Source organism: Mustela erminea, chromosome 7 (genome assembly GCF_009829155.1).
Source record: "Mustela erminea isolate mMusErm1 chromosome 7, mMusErm1.Pri, whole genome shotgun sequence".
In the NCBI taxonomy this organism is placed as follows: domain Eukaryota; kingdom Metazoa; phylum Chordata; class Mammalia; order Carnivora; family Mustelidae; genus Mustela; species Mustela erminea.
Window position 1 is genome coordinate 66,958,722 of NC_045620.1, and position 22,486 is coordinate 66,981,207.

Below are 22,486 nucleotides of genomic sequence, written 5' to 3' on the forward strand. Positions count from 1 at the left end.
CTTACCCTGGGAAGAATATTCAATTCATATTCAATTTGATACATTTCCAGGATTAACCAGTGAAGTTACTTGAGATAAATGCTCCCTCCTTTTACAGACCATATGTAATAGTTAATTCAGAGCCCACTAATTTAGGGTTTGTTATGACAAGATATTATATACATAATATCATTAGATAAAAACATTAATGTGTGCTGCTTTATACAAAAATCACTAATGAATAGAACCAGCCATCTAAATGGCTAAAACTCAAAGTGTGATTCTGTTCTCTTCAAAAATCTCCACTGAAGGTCTCTTTCTTGCTTACTGAATGTGCAAAATTTATTTTCAAGATGACCAGATTTCTCTGTATTCTTTTGACTGGCTTGGCTTAGGAATCAACCCAGTGAATTCAGGACTAACCACTCAGGTGTTCCGACACTGCCATGTGCTGTTGTCGAAGTGGTAGTTCCTCAAGGAGGCATAGCCAGTACTAAGGTCAGAGGAGCACAAGCTGGGACAAAGTCCTGCCCAGTAGTTCAGAGTAGGGTCTGGCCCAAGGCTCCTGGACCAGGAGGCATTAACTCCTAACTGTCTTTCCTGTGATTCTCAGTCTGGCTTTCTCCTAGCTTTTCTACCATCTTTTCAACATTCTCTGAACAGTGGGCTTGTCAACAAGACTATTGAGATGAGGCTCAGAGAGAAGAGTTGTACTATTTACCATCTGAGCTACATTTCTGATGCCCATATGTTGAAGGAGTTTTTTGGTGTGTTTTTTTTTAAACCTTTTTAATTTGAAATAATTTTAGTTTTTTTTAAATTATTTTTATTAACATATAATGTATTATTTGCCCCAGAGGTACAAGTTTGTGAATCGTCAGGCTTACACACTTCACAGCACTCACCATATCACATGCCTCCCAAGCTATGGGAGGGGCCAAGCACCCTCTCCACACCCTCCTCCCCTCAGCAGTCCTCCATTTGTTGCATGAGATTAAGAGTCTCTTATGGTTTGTCTCCCTCCTGATCCCATATCGTTTCATTTTTTCCTTCCCTTCTCTCTAAACCCCCCACACTGCCTCTCAAATTCCTCATATCAGGGAGATTATACGATGATTGTCTTTCTCGATTGACTTATTTCACTCAGCATAATACCCTCTGGTTCCATCCACATCGTTGCAATGGCAAGATTTCATTTATTTTGATGGCTGCATAGTATTCCATTGTAAATATATACCATGTCTTCTTTATCCATTCATCTGTTGGTGGACATCTAGCTTCTTTCTATAGTTTGGCTATTATGGACATTGCTGTTATAAACATTCAGGTGCATGTGCCCCTTCGGATCACTAAATTTGTCTTTAAGGTAAATACCCAGTATTGCAATTACTGGGTTGTATGGTAGCTCTATTTTCAACTTTGTGAGGAACCTCCAAGTTGTTTTCCAGAGTGGCTGCACCAGCTTGCATTCCTACCAAGAGTGTAGGAGGGTTCCTCTTTCTCTGCATTCTCTCCAACATCTCTCATTTCCTGACTTGTTAATTTTAGCCATTCTGGCTGGTGTGAGGTGGTATCTCATTGTGGTTTTGATTTCTATTTCCCTGATGCTGAGTGATGTTGAAGACTTTTTCATGTGTCTGTTGGCCATCGGGAGGTCTTCTTTGCAGAAATATCTGTTCATGTTCTCTGCCCATTTTTTTTTAAATTTTTTATTTCTTTTCAGCGTAACAGTATTCATTGTTTTTGCACCACACTCAGTGCTCCATGCAATCCGTGCCCTCTCTAATACCCACCACCTGGTTCCCCCAACCTCCCACCCCCCGCCCCTTCAAAGCCCTCAGATTGTTTTTCAAGAGTCCATAGTCTCTCATGGTTCACTTCCCCTTCCAATTTCCCTCAATTCCCTTTTCCTCTCCATCTCCCCTTGACCTCCATGTTATTTGTTATACCACACAAATAAGTGAAACCATATGATAATTGACTCTCTCTGCTTGACTTATTTCACTCAGCATAATCTCTTTCAGTCCTGTCCATGTTGCTACAAGGGTATTCATCCTTTCTGAGGGAGGCATAATACTCCATAGTGTATATGGACCACCTCTTCCTTATCCAGAATGATAACTTCAGGTTGAGACCTGATTTAAGACCAAGGATGTGATCTATTCTGGAGAATGTTCCATGAGCACTAGAGAAGAATGTGTATTCTATTGCTTTGGGATGGAATGTTCTGAATATATCTGTGATGGCCATCTGGTCCAGTGTGTCATTTAAGGCCTTTTTTCTTTGTGGATCTTTTGCTTGGATGACCTATCCATTTCAGTGAGGGGAGTGTTAAAGTCCCCTACTATTATTGTATTATCATTGATGTGTTTCTTTGATTTTGTTATTAATTGGTTTATATAGTTGGCTGCTCCCATGTTAGGGGTATAGGTATTTAAAATTGTTAGATCTCCTTGTGGGACAGACCCTTCAAGTAAGATATAGTGTTCTTCCGCATTTCTTATTATAGTTTTTGGCTTAAAATTTATCATTTATCTGATAAAAAGATTGCCACCCCAGCTTTCTTTTGATGTCCATTAGCGTGGTAAATTGTTTTCCACCCCCTCACTTTAAATCTGGAGGTGTCTTTGGGTCTAAAATGAGTTTCTTGTAGACAGCATATTATTGGGTTTTGGTTTTTTATCCATTCTGATACCCTGTGTTTTTTGATTGGGGCATTTAGCCCATTTACATTCAGGGAAACTATTGAAAGATATGAATTTGGTGCCATTGTATTGCTGGTAAGGTGACTATTACTGTAAATTATCTCTGTTCCTTTATGGCCTATGTTATTTTTTGACTCTCTCATTGCTTAGAGGACCCCTTTCAATATTTCCTGTAGGGCTGGTTTGGTGTTTGCAAATTTTTAAAATTTTTGTTTGTCCTGGAAACTTTTTATCTCTCCTATTTTCAGTGATAGCCTAGCTGGCTATAGTATTCTTGGCTGCATATTTTTCTCATTTAGTGCTCTGACTATATCATGCCAGCTCTTTCTGGTCTGCCAGGTCTCTGTGGATAAGTCTGCTGACCATCTAGTATTTCTACCATTGTATGTAATAGACTTCTTGTCCCGAGCTGCTTTCAGGATTTTCTCTTTGTCACTAGGATTTGTAAGTTTTACTATTAGATTATGGAGTGTGGGCCCATTTTTACTTACTTTAAGGGGGCTTCTCTGTGCCTTCTGGATTTTGATGCTTGTTCCCTTTGCCATATTAGGGAAATTCTTTACTATAATTTGCTCCAATGTACCTTCTGCCCCTCTCTCTCTTTCTTCTTCTTCTAGAATCCCAATTATTCTAATATTGTTTCGTCTTATGGTATCACTTATCTCTCGAATTCTCCCTTCATGATCCAGTAGTTGTCTCTCTTTTGCTCAGTTTCCTTATTCTCCATCATTTGGTCTTCAATATTGCTAATTTTCCTTTCTGCTTCATTTATCCAAGGAATAAGAGCCTCCATTTTTTCTTGTACCTCACTAATAGCTTTTTTTAATTGTTTATTTTTTATTTTTATTTTTATTTTATATTTATATATATAAAGTATTTATATTTCATTTTTATTTTTTATTTCAACTTGGTTTGATTTTAGTTTTCTATTTTTTATTTTATTTATTTATTTATTTATTTAATTTATTTTATTTATATTTTATTTTTTATTTCTCCAGAAAGGGTTTCTTTAATATCTTCCATGCCTTTTTCGAGCCCAGCTAGCACCTTGAGAATCGTCGTTCTGAGCCCTAGTTGTGACATAGTACCTATGTCCGTATTGGTTAGATCCTAGCCTTCAGTACTGCCTCTTGTTCTTTATTTTTTGTGATGAGTTTTTCTGCCTTGTCATTTCATCCAGATAAGAATATATGAACTAGAGAATAAAATACTAAAAGGGTGGCAAAGACACCAGAGAAATGTACACTAACGAAATCAGAAAAGATCCAAAACCAGGATAGAAGGGGAAAAAAGAAATAAAAATTAAAAATAACACACACACACGCGCACACACACACACACACACACACACATACACACGCATATAATTAGACTGGTGAATAGAAAAGAGCCACCCACTTGATTATGGGTGTATTTTGGTCTCTTAGAAGAAACTACCTCCCAAAATTTTAAAGAAAGGAAAACTTTTACATATTTATATACATATATATATATATATATATATATATATATATATATATGTAAAAGTAAGGGTAAACATGATGAAGGGATGGTATATGATTGTAAAGGTGAAAATTTTAATAAAATTCTAAAAAAGGAGTTGATAAGTTGGTTGGAAAAAGAAAAAAAAAAGGAGGAGGGAATGTGGTCTGGCTGGAGACTAGAACAAAGCCATGTGCTAGATTAGGGTATATTTTGATCTATTAGGAATGTATCCCAAATTTTTTAGAAAAAAGAAAACAACCTATATGTATACAAGAAATAAGGTTAAATACAATGAAGGGATAAAATGTGACTATAACAATGAAGGTTTAAAAAAAATTTTTTTTAGAAAAGTATTGTGAAGATAAACTCTTGGGCTCCCCGCCGAGGGGAGGAGGCGCCCGGGCCAGCCGGAGGCCTCTCCTTGGGGCTGAGCGGGATGGCGAGTGTCGCGAACCCGGAACGCACCCACAGAAGACACCGGGCTCGGGAGGTCTGTCGAAGCAGGATCTCGCTTTATTGAGCAGGGCAGCGGCTTATATGGGGTGAGGGAAGGGAAGTGAGGTCAGCAAAGTGGGGGCCAATGGGGATGTGCCGTGTTGGCAGGAGTTGGGAGAGACACGCCCTGCATGGGGTGGAGACTCGCGGGAAACGAAACTGATGGGAAACCGAAACCGCCACTTTGGCGCCTTTGTGGTCGGCCATGTGGGTTCCCGATCCGGAAGAGAAGGCCACCCGGTGCCATCTTAGCCTCTTGGGGCCCAACATCTCCCCCTTTTGTTTTTGTATGCATGACTTCTGTCTTAGGTCGCCGGCGGCGGGCCTTCAGGCTTACCCGTCATTGGGGAATCACACTGCTTTGGTGTACCCCCTGTCTTAGGTTGCTCTGCGTCCCCCGCCGGTCTTACCCATCATTGAATATCATGCCTGTATAGGGGTTTGGTCCCTGACCTGGCGTGGGTTGTTCCTGCAAGGAATCCCATCTGCCATAGGTCGTGAGACTATTTTTGGGGCCCCTCGTAGGACTCATCGTCACGGGTGGCCAGTCTCTGGTATTGAACATGGACGTTCATGAGTTGAATGGCCTCCACTCTTTTTTGGACGAATTGGGCAATCTTATTGATAATACAGGGGCCAAAGGTCAGCAGGAGAAGTAGGGTTAGGATGGGCCCCAGGAGGGGGAGGAGAAAGGGAAGTAAGCCATTAAAGCTTGTCCAGAAGGGGGAGGTCATCGGGGCGTGGCGGCGCTTCTCTAGGTCCTCCTGTAGCTTCTTGATTTTGTCTCGTACAATACCTGACCGGTTGGCAAAGAAACAACATTCCTCCTGTAAAAACAAACATATGCCTCCCTTTTCGGCTGTTAATAGATCTAAGCCTCGCCGGTTTTGGAGTACCACAGTGGCTAAGGAGTCCAATTGTTCCTGGAGGTTTAAGATGGTTCCCGCTATTGTTTGGAGATCATCAATCATTTGTTGGGAGAGTGTTTTATAAAAATGGAGAGAGGTGCCCAAACCGGCCGACCCAGTGGCTACCCCGGCAGTGATGCCGAGCCCCAATAAGAGAGGGATGGCGGGATTGGCTCGAGCATTTCTCTCTGCAATTTGTTGGCATTCCTCCTTGTATAGGGCTGTCCACTTTATATATAAGGCCCCTGGAAGAACGGCCCTAGCTAGTGACCGCCAGTCAGCTGCTGTACATGGGGCATGGGCCAGACCTCGGAGGATGGTTTCTGTCCATGGGGCATTGGGCCCGTCCTCTAATACTGCCTTTTTGAGCTCCTTAAGGTCCCCAGGTTCCCATGGGTACCAAGGAGCCGGACGGTTGCCTCCTGGGTTAACATAAACAAAGTGCTGCCAGGAGGCAGAGAAAAGATTCCCGGTTTTAGAGCTCATAAGGCCCAACAGAGGAGCAGACACCATGCTTTCCCATCAGCCAGGGGGGAGGGGTTAGGCAGTCCAAGTCAGGCCAGAGAACACAGGGAAACTTCCCCGAAACAAAGAGAGTTTCGGCAGCTGCTTGGGAATATTCCCTATAGTCTCTGTCTCGAGTTAGACCAACCCCAGTTGGCTCCAGTTATAGCCATTAACACAGGAAGTGAGTGAGGGAGAAGCCCCCACATCTATTAGGAGAAACAGAGAGAAATACAGCAAGAGTCCCCTTTGTTAGGGATGGCCCAGCAACCTGGGTTTACTAGAAGAAAGCACTAGAAGAAGGCTTATTTGCATAATTATTATCCAATATGTCAGGAGGAAATTTACTAGTTGACTCACTGAATCTGGTTTTAGCTCTTAATACCTATCTCTTATATTCCCTCCCGACATGTACGATGTCCTCAGATTCAAACGGGGCAGACATCCTCCCCTTAAACAGAATGTAACCTTAATCAAGGGAAACACAAAGGGCAACGAGAAAGACACACAAAACAATTAACGAGCCGGCAAAGAAAGACGCTGCGCGATTTCGGTACAGAACCGAAAGTACAAATTCGAACGGCCAAGGGGAACCGCGAGTTTCCCCTGTGGCCCACAAACGAATGGGGCCCCGAAAAAGCGGGCCCCTCTAATCCCTGGGGCGTCCCCCAGGGTGGCAGGGGAGAAGTCCGAGTTCGTCAACTCCTTCTCAAGCTGCCCAAAATACGAAGCAACAACGTTGATGTACGAAACAGAAAACAGAGCACCGATAACTGACAGACGAGACAGACGAACAGGGGAACAGGAACATCGATATCGAAACACAAGTGCTGGCCAGCTTACCTCCCGGTGGGAGTCGGTTGGGTCCTTGGGCAGGAGTCCGATGATCTTTATTGTATCGCAGGCGCCTGCGGGTGGTCAGCAGCTCCTGCTAGCTGAGCACCCCAGGCTGGGGTGGTGCAGGATTTTTATAGACAGGTACAAACAAGTTTTGGGTGGGGCGGAGCTGATTGGCTGACAATTTACTTGGTGTTAGTGGATTGGCTTTGGAGGACCTGCGCGCGCGCGAAGAAAAGGGCGGGAAGGGGGAGTGAGGAGGGGGAGTTGGACCTTATTACTCAGCAGAGAAGCATCCTGCCTACGTGATTATGCGGACCCCTGCCTACGTGACTATGCCTCGGCTATTAGCAGAAGGTATCTTGTTCAAACAGGAGACAAATGTCACACCCTAAAAGCCAAGCGGTTACAGAAAGGCAAAAGAGCGGTTAAATTGGTCAACAACTGGGGGAAGGGTCTTTCATTGCAAGGGGAGGAGGGGTATTCTTGCACAAGTGGTTACAAGAAGGCAAAAGAGCAGTTAATTAGTTAACAACTGGGGGAAGGGTCTTTCATTCCCCCCCTTTTTCTTTATCATGGATAGAATCTTATATCCATTTGTCCTGTTCAGTCTGGGGCTCGGTTTGTTTAAGGAGTTGATATTGCTGCGTCAGTACCATGGTCTGGATTACTGATAAGCGGTCTTTTATAAACTGTACGAGTTTATTTAAGATACAAGGGCTGATGGAGAGGTTTAGTAGAAGTATAATAAGGGGCCCTAAGATGGTGGATAGTAAGGTGGTGAGCCAAGGAGATCGATTAAACCAATTTTCAAACCAGCCCTGGTGGGATTCAAAATCCTTTTTTCTTTGGGCTAGTCTTTCTCTGAGTTTATCCATGGTTTCCCTAACAACCCCTGTATGGTCCGCATAAAAACAATGTTCTTCCTTGAGGGCTACGCATAATCCCCCCTCTCTCAAGAACAATAGGTCCAGCCCTCTCCTGTTTTGTAGGACCACCTCGGAGAGGGAGGTTAGGGATTTTTCTAAGGCAGTGATATTGAAGGCCTGGTTACAATTGGGAGTCTCCTGGTGGAATGTTACATTCCTGCTATCAAACATCCTTGTTAATGAGATTTAGGTTTGTAAATCTCAAGGACATTTGCAAACCAAGGGAGACTCCTACCCTGCAGGACTGTGATTTCTGCAAGTTAGCTATTTATCGTTTTATGGCAGTCAGGGGTGCCTGAGGAATGCTACACATATGGAGGGGAGCGGGTGAAGGGGGGGTGCAAGGCGCCAGCTTTTGCTTTGTCCTCAGCCAGCCTCCTGCTCCCTCATCATTCCCCCCTGAACAATTTTGACCCTTAAATCTCTAAGGTGGTTGAAGGTGGAAGGTCTCATCTTCTGTAACTTCTTCATGCTGAATAGGGGCGTAGAGCTGTCCCTACCTGCTCCGGTCAATATTGGTCAGGGTAGGGACGTATAAGGGAGTTACGAAAGGTGGAGGCAGCTGAATCCAGCGCTGACAGTGAAGAGGCGTCCTCGCGTGCGATAAGGATAAAACATTGTCCTATGCTCCGGGGGGGGGGGGGGAATAAGGAGGCGGAGGAGTGGACGCTGATGGTTGGAGGAAGGGGTTAGTAGAAGGGGAGCGCATAGGAGGGCCTTCAGCCCGAGATTTGGGTTGGAGATCCGGGGGCCAAGGAGCTGCATCAAAGGGATCTAGCGAGGGATAGAGCCTCTTTGGTTTAACAGGGGGGTCTCCAGTGGTGTTTGAGACGGTGGAGGCGGGCTCCTTTGAGGGCTGGTGGGATTCATTTGGGGCAGCTGCTTCGGGGGGGTTGACATGGGCTTTGCGAACTAATTGTTTGATACGGTCCCAGGTGTCCCAGTTGAAGAGATTACTTTCAGGCAGCCAAGGGGCGGCTTTAATAAGGGTTTCCCATGTTTTGAGAGCCTGGGAGTCGGTGAGGGGAAGACCGCGGCTCTTCAGAAGGAAGCGTAGGGATTCTAAGGAAGGGTCATTTTTAGAAAAGAACTTCCCCATAGCTTATGGGGGTACACTCACCCGTAGACCGATTGGCCCATCAGCGAGAAGAGCGAGGTTCCTCACACGGGGCACCAGTTGTTGGGCTCCCTGCCGAGGGGAGGAGGCGCCCGGGCCAGCCGGAGGCCTCTCCTTGGGGCTGAGCGGGATGGCGAGTGTCGCGAACCCGGAACGCACCCACAGAAGACACCGGGCTCGGGAGGTCTGTCGAAGCAGGATCTCGCTTTATTGAGCAGGGCAGCGGCTTATATGGGGTGAGGGAAGGGAAGTGAGGTCAGCAAAGTGGGGGCCAATGGGGATGTGCCGTGTCGGCGGGAGTTGGGAGAGACACGCCCTGCAGGGGGTGGAGACTCGCGGGAAACGAAACTGATGGGAAACCGAAACCGCCACTTTGGCGCCTTTGTGGTCGGCCATGTGGGTTCCCGATCCGGAAGAGAAGGCCACCCGGCGCCATCTTAGCCTCTTGGGGCCCAACAATAAACTGGTTTAAAAACGTTAAAAGAGGAAAGAGAAAAAGTTAAAAAAATAGAATAAGAAAAAAAACTAAAAAAAAATGAACTTTGCAAGACTAAAAGATCAAGCCATGAATTCTATACATTGCTTTTCCCTAGCTCTGGAGTTCCACTGTTCTCCTTGATCGCTGAGCTTGGTCTTGGCTGGATGTTCTTGCCGATCTTCTGCGGGAGGGACCTGTTGCAGTGATTCTCAAATGCCCGAGGTAGAATTGCACCGCCCTTGCCAGGGACTGGGCTAAGTAATCTGCTTGGGTTCACTCTCAGAGCTTTTGTTCTGTAATGCTTTCCATACCACTTTGGAGGACTGGAATGAAAATGGCAGCCTTCCAATCTTCCAAGATCTTCCAATCTTCCCCTAGAGGAGCCGAGAACTTGGGGCCCCATTCCTCATTGAGACAAGCAGTCAGTCACTCCTGTCTCCCTGGTCTCTGACCTCATTCTGAGCTCACCTGGCCTGTGACTGAGGGTTTCTGTCTCTGGTGCATGGCCCCGCCTGGAGTCTCAAACCCAGCAGATTGCTGCCATGCTGCTCCTCCTGGAGCAGGAAGGTGAGTCTCCTTGGATCTGCTGCTTGTGGGGTCCCTGCTCAAAGAGCAGTGTCCCAACTGTGCCTTTGATTACAGCTTAAGGTAACCCCAATCTGAAAGCTCACTCTTTGGCTCTGTCTCTGTAGTCAGCTTCCTTGCTCTAATACCTGGTAGCTCTGCCACACTCAGACACCCCTGATATTTCTGTGACCCTGCAGGACCTGAGACCACACTGTCCCCACGAGGGCTTCACCCCTGCTTAGCCTCTGGAGCGATGTCCCTAAGTAGAGCAGACTTCTAAATGTCCTGATTTTGTGCCACACTTCGCCACCGCTTGCTGGGAGCTGTTTCCTCCCCTTGCAGTCTTATCTTCCCATCTTTTCAGATTCACTACTCTGCATGTCCTCTACTTCAGAAAGTGGTCACTTTTCTGTTCCTAGAATTTCTGCTCTGCTTCTCTTCTATCTCTTCTATCTCCCGTTGAGTTTGTAGGTATTCGGAATGGTTTTATACCTATCTAGCTGAACTTCATTTCAGTTTGCTACTCCTCTGCCATCTTGCCTCTCTCTGAAATTATTTTAGTCTTAACAGAAGAGTGGCAGAGATAGTACAGAGGATCGGCCTGTATTCCTCTTCAGCCAGCTTCCCTTAATGTTAACATCTGGCATAACCATAGTTCAGTTGCCAAAGCTAAGAAAATCACAGGGGCACCTGGCTGGCTCAGTCAGTTGTGCATGCGACTCTTAATCATGGGGTCCTGAGTTTGAGCCCCATGTTAGGCTTAGAGCCTACTTAAAAAAAATTAAAATAGAAAATCTATTTAAAACAAAACCTAAGAAAATCACATTGCTTCATTCACAGACTTCACTCAGAGTTCATTAGACTTTCTACTAATGTTACTGTTCTGTTCCAAGATTCAGTCTAGGGTCCCACATTGGATTTATTTTTTAAAAAATTTTATTATCGAAATATAGTTGACATACAGTTTTATATTAGTTTCAGGTGTACAACATAGTGATTTGACAACTCTATACATTACTCAGTGCTCCCTATGGTAAGTGTAGTCACCATCTGTCACCACATGATATTATTACGGTACTATTGACTATGTTACCTCTGCGTACTTTTCATCCCTATGACTTATTTATTTGATAACTGGAAGTTTCTACCTCTTAATCCCCTTCACCTCTTTCCCCCATCCCCCACATTACATTTAGTTCCGGAGTCTCCTCAGTCTCTTCCAGTCTGTAAAGTGTCCTCAGTGATTCCTTGTCTTTCATGACCTTGACGCTTTTGAAAAGTATTAATCGGGTATTTTGTAGAATGTCCTTCAGTTTGGATATATCTGATGTTTTCTCATGGTTAGATTGGGGGTAGAACACCTCAGAAGTGATGCATCCTTGTTAGGGCCTCATGTCTAGTGGTTGATATGCCTTAATACTAGTCATGTTAACTTTGAGATGCGGGTAAGGTGGCTTCTGCCAGGTTGCTCCCATGTAAAGTTACTGTTTTTGTTTTTATAGATAAAACGTGTTTCGGATGAGATGCTTTGAGACTGTGCACATATCCTGTGTTTCTTAAATATTTACTCATGAATTTTAGCACGCTGTGGTGGATCTTCTCTACGGCCGTTTTCACAGTGCTGTTCTAATGGTGACTTTCTGTTTCCTCCATTCCTTTTACATTTATGCATGTGAACTCCTCTGCAACTGAGAGTTTCCTCTTCCCCCCTTGTATTTATTCATCAATCATATTTATTTCATATTGGACTCCTGAATATTGATTTACTCTTTCAGTAATAGTTGAATGCTATTATTTATTTTGTTGTTACTAAGCTTTTCCCACTTTGGCCATTGGGAACTCTTTCAGGTCGCCCCCTATATCCTTCATACTTGCATCTAGCTTTTTTTTCTTTTTTGAATACTTCCTTAATTTCTGGTGCTATGAGATGTTTCATGTTCATCTTATATTTTCCCAGCCTCATCCCTGGGGTTTACCACTTCTCCAAGGAACCATTGTTTCTTTTATTAGAGAATGGTGTTTATAAACCAAAATCTGGGTGTTGGGGTATGTTTATTGCCACTACTAGACTCACTGCTTCTAGGTCTTCTCAGTAGACAAAGATGGGAAATATATGTATAACAGCCCATCTGTCCATAAACATCTATATTCCCCTATCTATTTATCTGTATTTTCATTAAAAAAGAAAAATAAAACCATGAGTTCATACTAATACATCTTACAAAAATCCAGAGCCACAGGATTTATTTGTAATCAGTGTATTTGCTTATTTGTAACTTCTTTGCCCATGAAAAACCTGCTTGTCATTATCTGTAATGTATTTACTTTTTTGTTCAACCCTAGTATACATATAAAGTAGTTTCAGAATTTCTAACTCATACTCTGAGAAACAAAATTATCAGCTAGAGTGTACTGTTTACACATAGTTCTTTCTGTGTTTAGCTTTACAGTATCCAGTCAAAGAGCTGTTTTCTAAAGTTACTAAGTCAGGTACTTTTTTACCTAACTACTTCAGTGCGGTTATGTCATTCATCAATATGCTGGTTCCCCCCATATCCTAGTTGAACTGTATTTTAATTTGTACATAACACTTTTATTGGTGTATAGATCTGTGGGTTTTGACAAGTGCATAGAGTCTGAATAAAGACACTGGGAAAAGGTAGACCCACCAGAGATCCAGTGAGACTCCCAAACTGCACTCCAGGACACAGGCTCTGACACATCATCCAGTTCATTGGAAGCAGTGGTGATAGTATAGCCGTAGCGATAATATAGCCATTGCTATCCCAGTCCCTGCTCTTCGACTCAGATCCTGTCAAGTGGTCCATTCTGCCAGCAATGGCAAAAGCAGCAAAACTCCAGCTACCCAGTTGTCATTTTACAACCCGAGTATGGTGGGCATGATCCACTAGAAATAATGATAGCAATAAGGTCGTTTGGCCGCCATTGCCCCCATGCCACAGCATTGTATGAGTGGTCTGATCTGTTGGCAGTAGCCACAGTAGCAACATCTCAGGAAGTTTCAGACTGCACTGCATGCCTGGGGTAGGGTTGGTGGTCCCATGAAACTGCAGCAGTGGCAGCAGCAAAGCCTGGGCATTTGTAAAACCAGGTCACCTCTAGGTGGCAGAACCTGCTGGTAAGTCCCTGAGTGTCCCAGCTTCACAACTGTGGCACCAATGGGAAGTCCAGTCCTGCAACAACAACAAAGGCAAAGCTTTGTATCTTCCTGCTCTCAACTCAGAAGTATAAATAGAGTCAGGCTCAGCAGCTTCTGCTTGTACACCCCAGCAGGTCATCTAGCACCATTAGGCAGCCCAGAGACGTGCCTTTCCTAGGCTTTCTACAGGCAGCACCAAATAGGAACGAGTTGGAGCCCCAGCAGCACAAGAAGAACAAAGCAGACCAGAATAGGACTGCATGGGGTACAAAATTAAATCGTCATTGGAACTAAAGCCCACAAACATAGGCTAAAATAAACATGCTAAACCTGAACAGGGTGACTGCCTGCTAAATGACATTTAAATGGGAATAGTCAGTCTCCTAACATAGTAACCAGATTGTCCAGGGCATAAAAATCACTCATCATACCACAATCCAAGAAATCCACATTTGAATGAGAAGAACAATCAACTGATGCTAGTACCAACAGAGCCTCTGAAATCTCTGGGACAGTAAAAAAGAGGTAACAGTCATACCATTGGAATTCTAGAAAAGAGTGTGGGACTAAAAATGTATTCAAAGAAGTAATGGCTAAAAGCTCTCCAAATTTGGATGAAAACATAAAAACTATAATTCAAGAACCTAAGTAAACCCCGAACAGGGTAAAACCAAAGAAATCCATACCATAACATATTATATATTTAATCTTCTGAAAACTAAGGATGAAGAAGAATCCTAAAAATACCCAAGAGAAATAACACATAAACTATAAAGGTACACCAATTCAAATGACAGCAGTTTCTCATCTGAAACCATGAGACCAGAAGGAAGTGGCACACACAACATTTTTCAAGTGCTGAAAGAAAAGACCTGTAGGCTGTGAATCATCTTTCTGGTGATGATGTCCTTAGGATGCAAAGAGAAGGGAAACGGAGAGGATTTGGTGCTGGGAGACATATCATTAAAGAATGAATGGCTAGGGGCGCCTGGGTGGCTCAGTGGGTTAGGCCTCTGCCTTCAGCTCAGGTCATGATCTCAGGGTTCTGGGATCGAGCCCCACATCGAGCTCTCTGCTCGGCGAGGAGCCTGCTTCCTCCCCTCTCTTTCTCTGCTTGCCTCTCTGCCTACTTGTGATCTCTGTCAAATAAATAAAATATTAAAAAAAAAAAAGAATGAATGGCTAATGGAGTTCTCCAAATAGGAAGAAAGCTTAGACCTTCAGAAGTAAAGGAAGAACAGTAGAATGGGTACATAGAGAAGTAAACATAGAGAATCTGTAACCTCACCAGTTGCTTTAATCATGTTTTATGGTTTAAGAAAAAGTTTAGCATCTAATATGGTATATAATTAATATAGAGAAAGTACTTCAGACAAAAGGACCTAAATGGAAAGGATAGTTTTTATACTTGAATTGATAAACTTCAAGTATATCAGTATCAGGAGGCTGTGATAAGTTACACATAAGCATAAGAAAATACCTAGTGCAACCATGAAGCATACTACATAAGGCAGTAAAAAACATTACAAATAAATCAAAATAGAACACTAAAAAAATGTTCAAATTATCCATAGGAAGGAAAGGAAAAATAAGGTACATGAGAAACAGAGGAAGTACACAGAAAACAAAAAATGGGAGCTTAATTAAATACCAGTAATTACATGTAAATCATCTAAATATACTAATTACATGACAGAGATTGGACGGTAGACAAAAACATGATCCAATTCTATGTGATCTATGAGAAACTACCTTCAAAAATAACATAGGTTGAAAGAAAAAGGATGGAAAAGATAAACACTAATTTTAAAAAATCTGTAGTAAATATGTTAATATTACATAAAGTAGATGTTAAAGGAAAGAGAACTATAAGAGACTTAACATGATAAGAAAAAGATCAATCCAGCAAGAGGATAACAATCCTAACTACACTCATGGTGAACACAGTACAATACATAAACTTGTCCAGTCGTGGTGTTATACCCCTGAAACTGATGTAACATTTTGTGTCAGCTATATTTTAATTTAGAAAAAAGAAGCCAGCTCTCCTAAATATGTATGCACCAAACCACAAAGCTTCAAAATACATTAAACAAAGCCAGATGGAGTCAAAAGACATGACAGACAAATACAGCAATTCTACTTGGGGACTTTGGTACCCCAGTCTTAGCAGTTAATAGCACTGTTGAATAGTCATCAAAGATTTGGAAGAACTGAACAACACCTTCAGGTAAGCATATCTAATTAACATTTATAGAATGCTCCACCCACCAAGAGAATACATAATATTTTCCAAGAAACATTGATCATTCACATAAATAGATTATATCTTGAGTTATAAAACAACCCTTAACAAATTTAAAAGCATTGAAATCTTACAGTTTTGAGTCACACAGATATCTTCAGACTGTAGTGGAATCAAACTAGAAATCAGTAACAAAAAGACACCATAAAAATCTCAGAACACTTGGAAATTAAAGAACAGGCTTTAAATAATTCACAGAAAGAAAATCATAAAAAAAATTTAAAATTTCATAGAATTAGGGACACCTGAGTGGCTCAGTTGTTTAAGTGTCTGCCTTTGGCTCAGGTCATGATCCCGGGGTCCTGGGATCGAGCCCTGCATCAGGCTCCCTGCTCAGTGGGGAGTCTGCTTTTGCCTCTGCCCTTCTCCTCCAGTTGTGTTCTCTCTCTCAAATGAATAAATAAAATCTTAAAAAAAAATAAAATTTCATAAAATTTAATGAAAATTAAGTACAGCATGAAAATATGTGGAATGCCAGCTAATACAGTGCTGGAAGGAATTTAATGCACTAAAAGCCTCTATTAAAAAAGAGGAAATGATTTCAAATCTGTAATCTATGTTCTTTTGTCAAGAACCTCTGTTCTGTCTTTTCATGAATATTTATATAGCAGAGAGCTTAGGGAAGTAGGAAAAGGTGGCCTGCTTATTATCCAGTATAAAGGTAATATCTGACTCCAGAGCAAAGAATGAACATGCTTATAGTCCATTATAGGATATTCAGTTTTCCTAAGTTCAGGGTCCCTCTCCTTTAACACAACCTATTGTATGTGCAAGTGTCACTTAACCCTCTCGCCATCACCCTGTAGGAATTGGGACCTAGGAAACTGGTGCTGAACTGCCCTCCCCCCCTACCCCACCCACCGACATTCTGGCTACTGCTGCTGCTGTGAGTAGTAAAGTCCTTTGTTGGTGACCCAGACACCCATGTTAGTTTGTAACTAAGGCAAAATCTTAGGCCCTTCACAGCTTTTGATGTATATTCATGTAAAAACCTGCAAGCAAACGTTTGTAACAGCTTTATTTATAAATGCTCGAAGTCAGAAATGACACAGATGTCCTTCAACAGGGAATGGATAAACAATTTTACATCCATTTAATGAGGGATGCTACTCACCCATAAAAAGGAACAAAGTCTCAATTCATGAAATAGCATGGGTAGATCTTAAATGCATTTTGGTAAGTGAAAGAGGCTCAACCCAAAAGTCTACATACTGTGAGGAAGAGACAGAGGTTAAAGTCCAGCTTCCCCACTTGCACTGTGAGGGGTAGATCACCTCGATACTGCTGGTAGGAGTGGACACAGTCAGGCAGGGAGGGCTTGTTACACTTGGTGGGGATGAGAATCTTGGCTCAGCCCTTGGCCTTCACTGCCACCACTCCAGTAGGAGTGTCAGGGTATTTTATTTTATTTATCCTACTTGACCTTCTTGGGTCCATGTGTTTATGTCGGTCATTGTTTTGAGAAAATTCTCAGCCATTCCTTTTTTCAGTTATTTCTACTATCCTGTTTTCTTTCTTGTGTTTCCAATTATGTACATGTCAGACCATTTGATATCATCCCACAGCCCTTTGATGCTCGTTTCTGTTCTGATTTATTGTATTCATCTGCATTACTGTGGTTTTGATTTTTAGTGTTTTCTTTCAGTTATTTCTTCAGGTTCCCATCCCTCTACAGAAATTGCCCATCTGGTCTCCAGCATTGTTCACCTTTGCCATTAGAAATGTTAATGTATTAATCACAGTTATTTTAAATTTTCTTTCACATAGTTTCAGCATTGGTGTCACCTGAATTTGTTTCTGATGACTACTTTTGTATCTTGGTAATATGTTGTTTGTTTCTGCTTAGGGTGTTCATTTTTTGTTGTTCTTAAAAGCTAGACATCATGTGTAGTATATAGATACTGAGATAAATTTTATTCACGTCTGGAAATGAGCATACGTTTCTTTTTGGGGGGAGAGGCATAAACTTAATCTGATCCAGAGCTGGGCTGGGTTTGCGGTCTGTTTGTTCCTGTTACCTTCAGTGCACCTGCCCTCACATTCTTGGGGTGGTACTCAGGCTTAGGGTGGGGGATGACATTTTAGAGCCTTGTCCTTTAGTGTCTGATCTACCCTCAGATTTTAATTTTCCCTTCACACTGGGCCTCATACAGAGTCTGTCTCTTTATATGTTCCTTGCTGGTCAGTGTTTGTAGGGGAAGGGTGGGGTGTGTGTTCTCTGAGCCTTCATTTTAGGGGGACTGCAGTCTCAGAGGCTCAGGGGTCTGTCCCACTTAGTAGTTCTGAGCCCAGCATCTAGCCCGGCTCCTTTTCCAGGTGTGGAGTATTTGGTTTTTCCCCCTTTCCTTCCCTCCTCTGCCCTGGATTTTCACCAGAGCCCTAAGGCTGACTGTGTTTGTTGCCTCCCTCCCCCCTGCCTCCCTCATCCCACACATTCACTCATTAGAGCTTTTATTCTGAAGGTGAGATGGAGCACAAGGGTTCCTGTGTAACTCTTCTTCCCCAGTTCTGCTCCATGAAGGAGACTTTCTTGGGCCAATCTTTTCTGTGAGCGCCTGTGGGCTTTGTGGTGAAAATGCCTTCAAGAGAATGCAGATTTCCCCTCTACCTGTGGCCTGCAGACCTTTACCTTCTCACCAGTATATAGCCAGCTAGCCTCCACCAGTTCACCAATCACCCCAGGCAAGTTCTTCTGACCTAATGTCCTCTGCATCTCGTCCCAGGAGCCTGTGCTTACACCTCACTGGTCCCTGCACACGTCTGTCTCTCCTCACACTTGGGGCCAACTGGTCACCCTGTGACCTGAGCACTCTGAGGAGTGTACCAAAGGCAATGATGTGTTGTTGTTCATCTGGCTTCTTTTTGTTATAAGTTTGACAGTGACACTCTGGCCAGTACTCTGTATCCCTGGGCAGAAACTGCAGGAGTTTTAAAAACTTAAACAGTTTCCTTGCTATACCCCAGATGGCTGATGTTACCATGCTCACATTTGAATAAATCCTGGTCTGTCTTGCCAGGCTTGTATTCAAACTGTATGTTTAAACTGTTGACAGCCGCATGAACAGTAACTGACTTAGTGCCTTACAAAGATAGTTGCATTAAGAACTATGTCATCAGGACAGGAAGTCCATAGTCCTGGCTTCTAGTAGCCCTGGAATTGTCTGGATAGAGGCTTTTATGGCACGCCCAAGGATTTGGCTCCTTGGAATTACTGGGTTTAAATTATTACTTCAATATAATTTTATCTTTATTTCACAGGCATTTTTCTTTCTTATTTATTTATTTATTATTTTTTTTTGGAAGCAGAAAATAACTTGTTTGTGAGAGTTTTCTGGAGATTCAAGTACCTTCTCTGTCTCCTTTGTAGATTGGAAGTTCCACAAACACCCTGCATGCCTTGCAAATTGCTTTTGCTGATGAAGAAACACAAGTAATCTACCTTTTGACAGATGGGAGACCTGATCAGGTACTTACCAAGGTTGGGAACAAAAAGGGATTCACCAGTGCCCTGAAAGTAAATGCTGAGAATGGGTTTGAGGGACATTTTCAACTGCTTGAAACAGCTTGAAAAACTGTTGAAAGATGTTTCCTTGGCCTAGGGACCCAGAACTGAGGTGAAAAAATAAACTGAGGAATGCCTTTGTCTGCTGAAATGCAGAGGGGAATTTATGTGACATCAAGTGTTGTCTTGAGGCGCCACACACCCACAGGCCTGGAGACCAACCCCATGAAAGGAGATCTCCACCTTTCCATTGAGGACTGGTGTATATTTTGTTACAAACTAAGAGTAAGGAGATTCTTTTTGATTTTTTTTTTCCTCTGGGGACTCCAAATCTAAACATGTCACTGCACAATGTCCTTGGTTTTACCCCTAATTTTAACTTCGTAATCATTCAAACAAAAGCATGCCTTTCTAGTGAAATGTTCTTTGTTTTGCTTAGCCTGACTGGAAAATATTTGAAAAGTTTTAGTGGAGTCTGTTCATCTTCTTTTGAGCTTTGTGAATGGAAGACTAATGCTGTGGGCATTGAATAAACATAGGGATTTGCAGGCCAGTACAATGTAAATTAACCGCTTAAGTGAATTAGTATCAACTTGCATCCTTCGGTGTGAGATGTTTGCATGTGAAGAGTGCTAGGCAAGTATTGTAAAATATCCTGCGTCAGATGGTCCAAGGCTTAAATAGTAAAGCAACTGGATTTTATTACAGCATGAGATTTATGGCAGAGAAGTTATATGTAAAGTGAATTTTGTTTTTTTGTAAAGTGAAGTTTTATTTTGAATGATTTTCCTATCAACTTCATTATGCTTTCTGTTCAAAAGCAATTTATTGTGCCTTGCTTATGTTCCTTGTATGGTGCCAAGGTTTGAGGCTATAAACATGAATGGTATCTTACCCCTGCCTTAAGGGCATTTACACTTCAGAGGATGTGCTAGACATGTGTGGTTAACTCTGATCTGACACAGGGTGTGGGGCTGTCTGTGCTGTGAGATGTCTGAGAACAGAGCTGCTGTACAAGATGGGGAGAAGGCTGGGGAAGGTTCCACTGAGGAGGGGACATTTGAGCTGTGTCTGGAAAGAGGAGAAGGGATTTTCTAAACAGAGGAGATGACTAGTATCCTGGGCAGAAGAAACAGAGGTGTGGAAATATGTGGACTGCTCAGAGAAGCAATCTGAGAGCAAGGACAATGACAGAAGAGTGTTGGGGTTGAGGCTGGAAGGTTCGGTTGGAGGAAATAATCCTTGATGGCCACCTGGAATGAGTGGGTGGGCTTTACCACAGTAAGGGCTGGGGAGTGGCACTCAGCAGGGCAGGTGGTCCCATTCACCTGTACTTCAGAAATGTGCCTCAGGAGTGCAAGGGAAAGACTAAATCTTGATGGGAGTTAGTGAGGGCCCACATCAGGTAGGAAACAGAAATGTGGAAGAGAGGACTCTCCTCAAAGATGAGATAATAGAGTAACATCAAAGGACTTGGTGACCAGTTTGGGAACAGAGGAGGACAGAGTGAGGAGAAGATGGGAGAAAGAGAAAACGGAATCACAATGTGACTGATTTGTAGTTTATAACAATATGTTAGTAACTGATTTAAATTTAAACTTAAAGAAGGAATAGTGTTTGGGAGTTCCTGGTGAACGAAGTCAGCTTTGAGTACCTGTAGTTCAATGATGTCCAGAGACCTCTTGAAATAAGGGGCTGGTGTTTGGGAAGGATGGGGGTAGGGATTCTGATTTGAAAGTCATTTGTACGAGGGGTCTTTACTTTTTTAATAAACTCTTACTGATTTTACTGTTTGCACTATAGGTCAGTTACAAAATATAGATAAGCATATGAGCATAAAAAGGAAGAAAGTTTAACTCACTCATAATTCAGTTTTGTGTTCTCCCTTGTTTCATCTAATATAGGCATTTTTTTGCAAGTCTTGAGAAATTCTTCCAAAACATCATTCTCAATGACTGTATCATATTCCGTTATATAGATTTAATATAACTTCTAACTTGGAAGTTAATTTTATTTAATTTTTGAATAGTAATACATTCACATGGTATAAATTACAAAGGTACAAAAGGGTATGCAGAGAAGATTCTCTCTCCAACATCCTGTTCACTAGCTAAGAGGCAATGTGTGTTACCAGTTTCTTAGATCTTCTTTCAGAAACTGTTATGCAAACAGAAATGTATTTTTATATACTCTCTTTTATAAATATATAAATGATGGTGTATTACACACATGATATTGCACCTTTATTTATAAAACAATATGACTTGGAAGTTGCTTAATATATAAAGAACTTCCTCATTTTTTATAGCTGCCTAGGATTCCTAGAGATGGACATCGAGGTTGTTTTCAGTCTTTCTGTTATACACTATGTCTCAAAAATAACTATGCACATGTGTTTTGTATATGTTTATCTGTAGCATAAATTCTGAGAAGTAGGCTTAGTCCAAAGGTATGCATTTTGAGAGGTACTGCTAAATAGTCCCCCAAAAGGGATGGACCAAGTAATACTCCTATTAGCTGTGTATTGGGAAGGATTCTTGATTCACAGTCCACCATGTATTTCAGAGGGTCTGGAATCTCCCGAGAGTATATACAAAATGTACTTGTACATTTCTCTGGGAGAGGAGCCCTCCCTAGCTTTCACCAGAGGCGATCTATGGAAACTTCACCAGAAGATCTATGGAAACAGATGATAATCAGAATCAGAAATATCCAGGCCACCTGAAAAGTAATTTATAAACTCCTAGTTAGGCATTTTGTGTTCATATCTGCCTTTTCTCCTGTGCAGTCCATTTTTTCTGCATTGTCCCTCAGATTCTCTCCAAAAAGCAAATGAGTATTTGATATTCATGTTCTGTGTAGAGGACATTAACACATATCACTCAATCTCCATTTCTTTTTTGAACTTGTCACTGACTTTGTAGGACCTGAATATGTTAAGGCTGGTGCTCTTATTCCCAATACTCAGCAGAATTTTCTGCTTGAAAGGACACACCAAAATGAGGTTCAGGATTTAATTTCGTAGATAACCAGCTTACTTTTGTTTATTAAATGTCCAGGGAAGAATTATATAGCAAGACAAGTCTTAAATTAATCAAGTTAAAAGAATTCTAATAATATTAGTTGTCATTAAAATAGAATTGCTAGGTGTCCTTTGGTGGGCATCTCTAGGTATGAATGGACACAGCCCAGCACAGTGCTGCATTCTGGGGCTTCTTTGAAGTTAGGAACTTATCCTGGCAGGACTCAAGACAATGGGGTTGAGGAAGGCTTCTGTGCTGTTCTAAACACAAATGAGTGGGGAAAGCCTAACATGAGCTGTGCGAGGGGTGGGGAGCTCAGAGAAGAAACAGGATGAGCCACTGTGCAGACAAACCTCCTTCAGAAGTTAGAGGAGTTAGGGGGACCTATCCCTGCCTCTCTTCCCACCCCAAGTTGACATTTGTGGTGAAAGGATCACATTGTTTAGAAAGTGAAAATGCACATTTGTTCAGATTCAGAGAAGAGGGAACTGG

General features: G+C 42.3%; 1 protein-coding gene across 2 annotated transcripts in view; it reads left to right on the forward strand.

Moving 5' to 3' along the window:
- VWA3B (von Willebrand factor A domain containing 3B) overlaps positions 1-22,486 on the forward strand; it is a 236,408-nt gene that overhangs the window by 110,692 nt on the left and 103,230 nt on the right. For both annotated transcript variants that reach the window (XM_032351983.1, XM_032351982.1), the window contains exon 13: positions 18,837-18,935. In XM_032351983.1, coding sequence (XP_032207874.1) covers positions 18,837-18,935 — 99 coding nt within the window. The remainder of the gene's footprint in view (positions 1-18,836; positions 18,936-22,486) is intronic.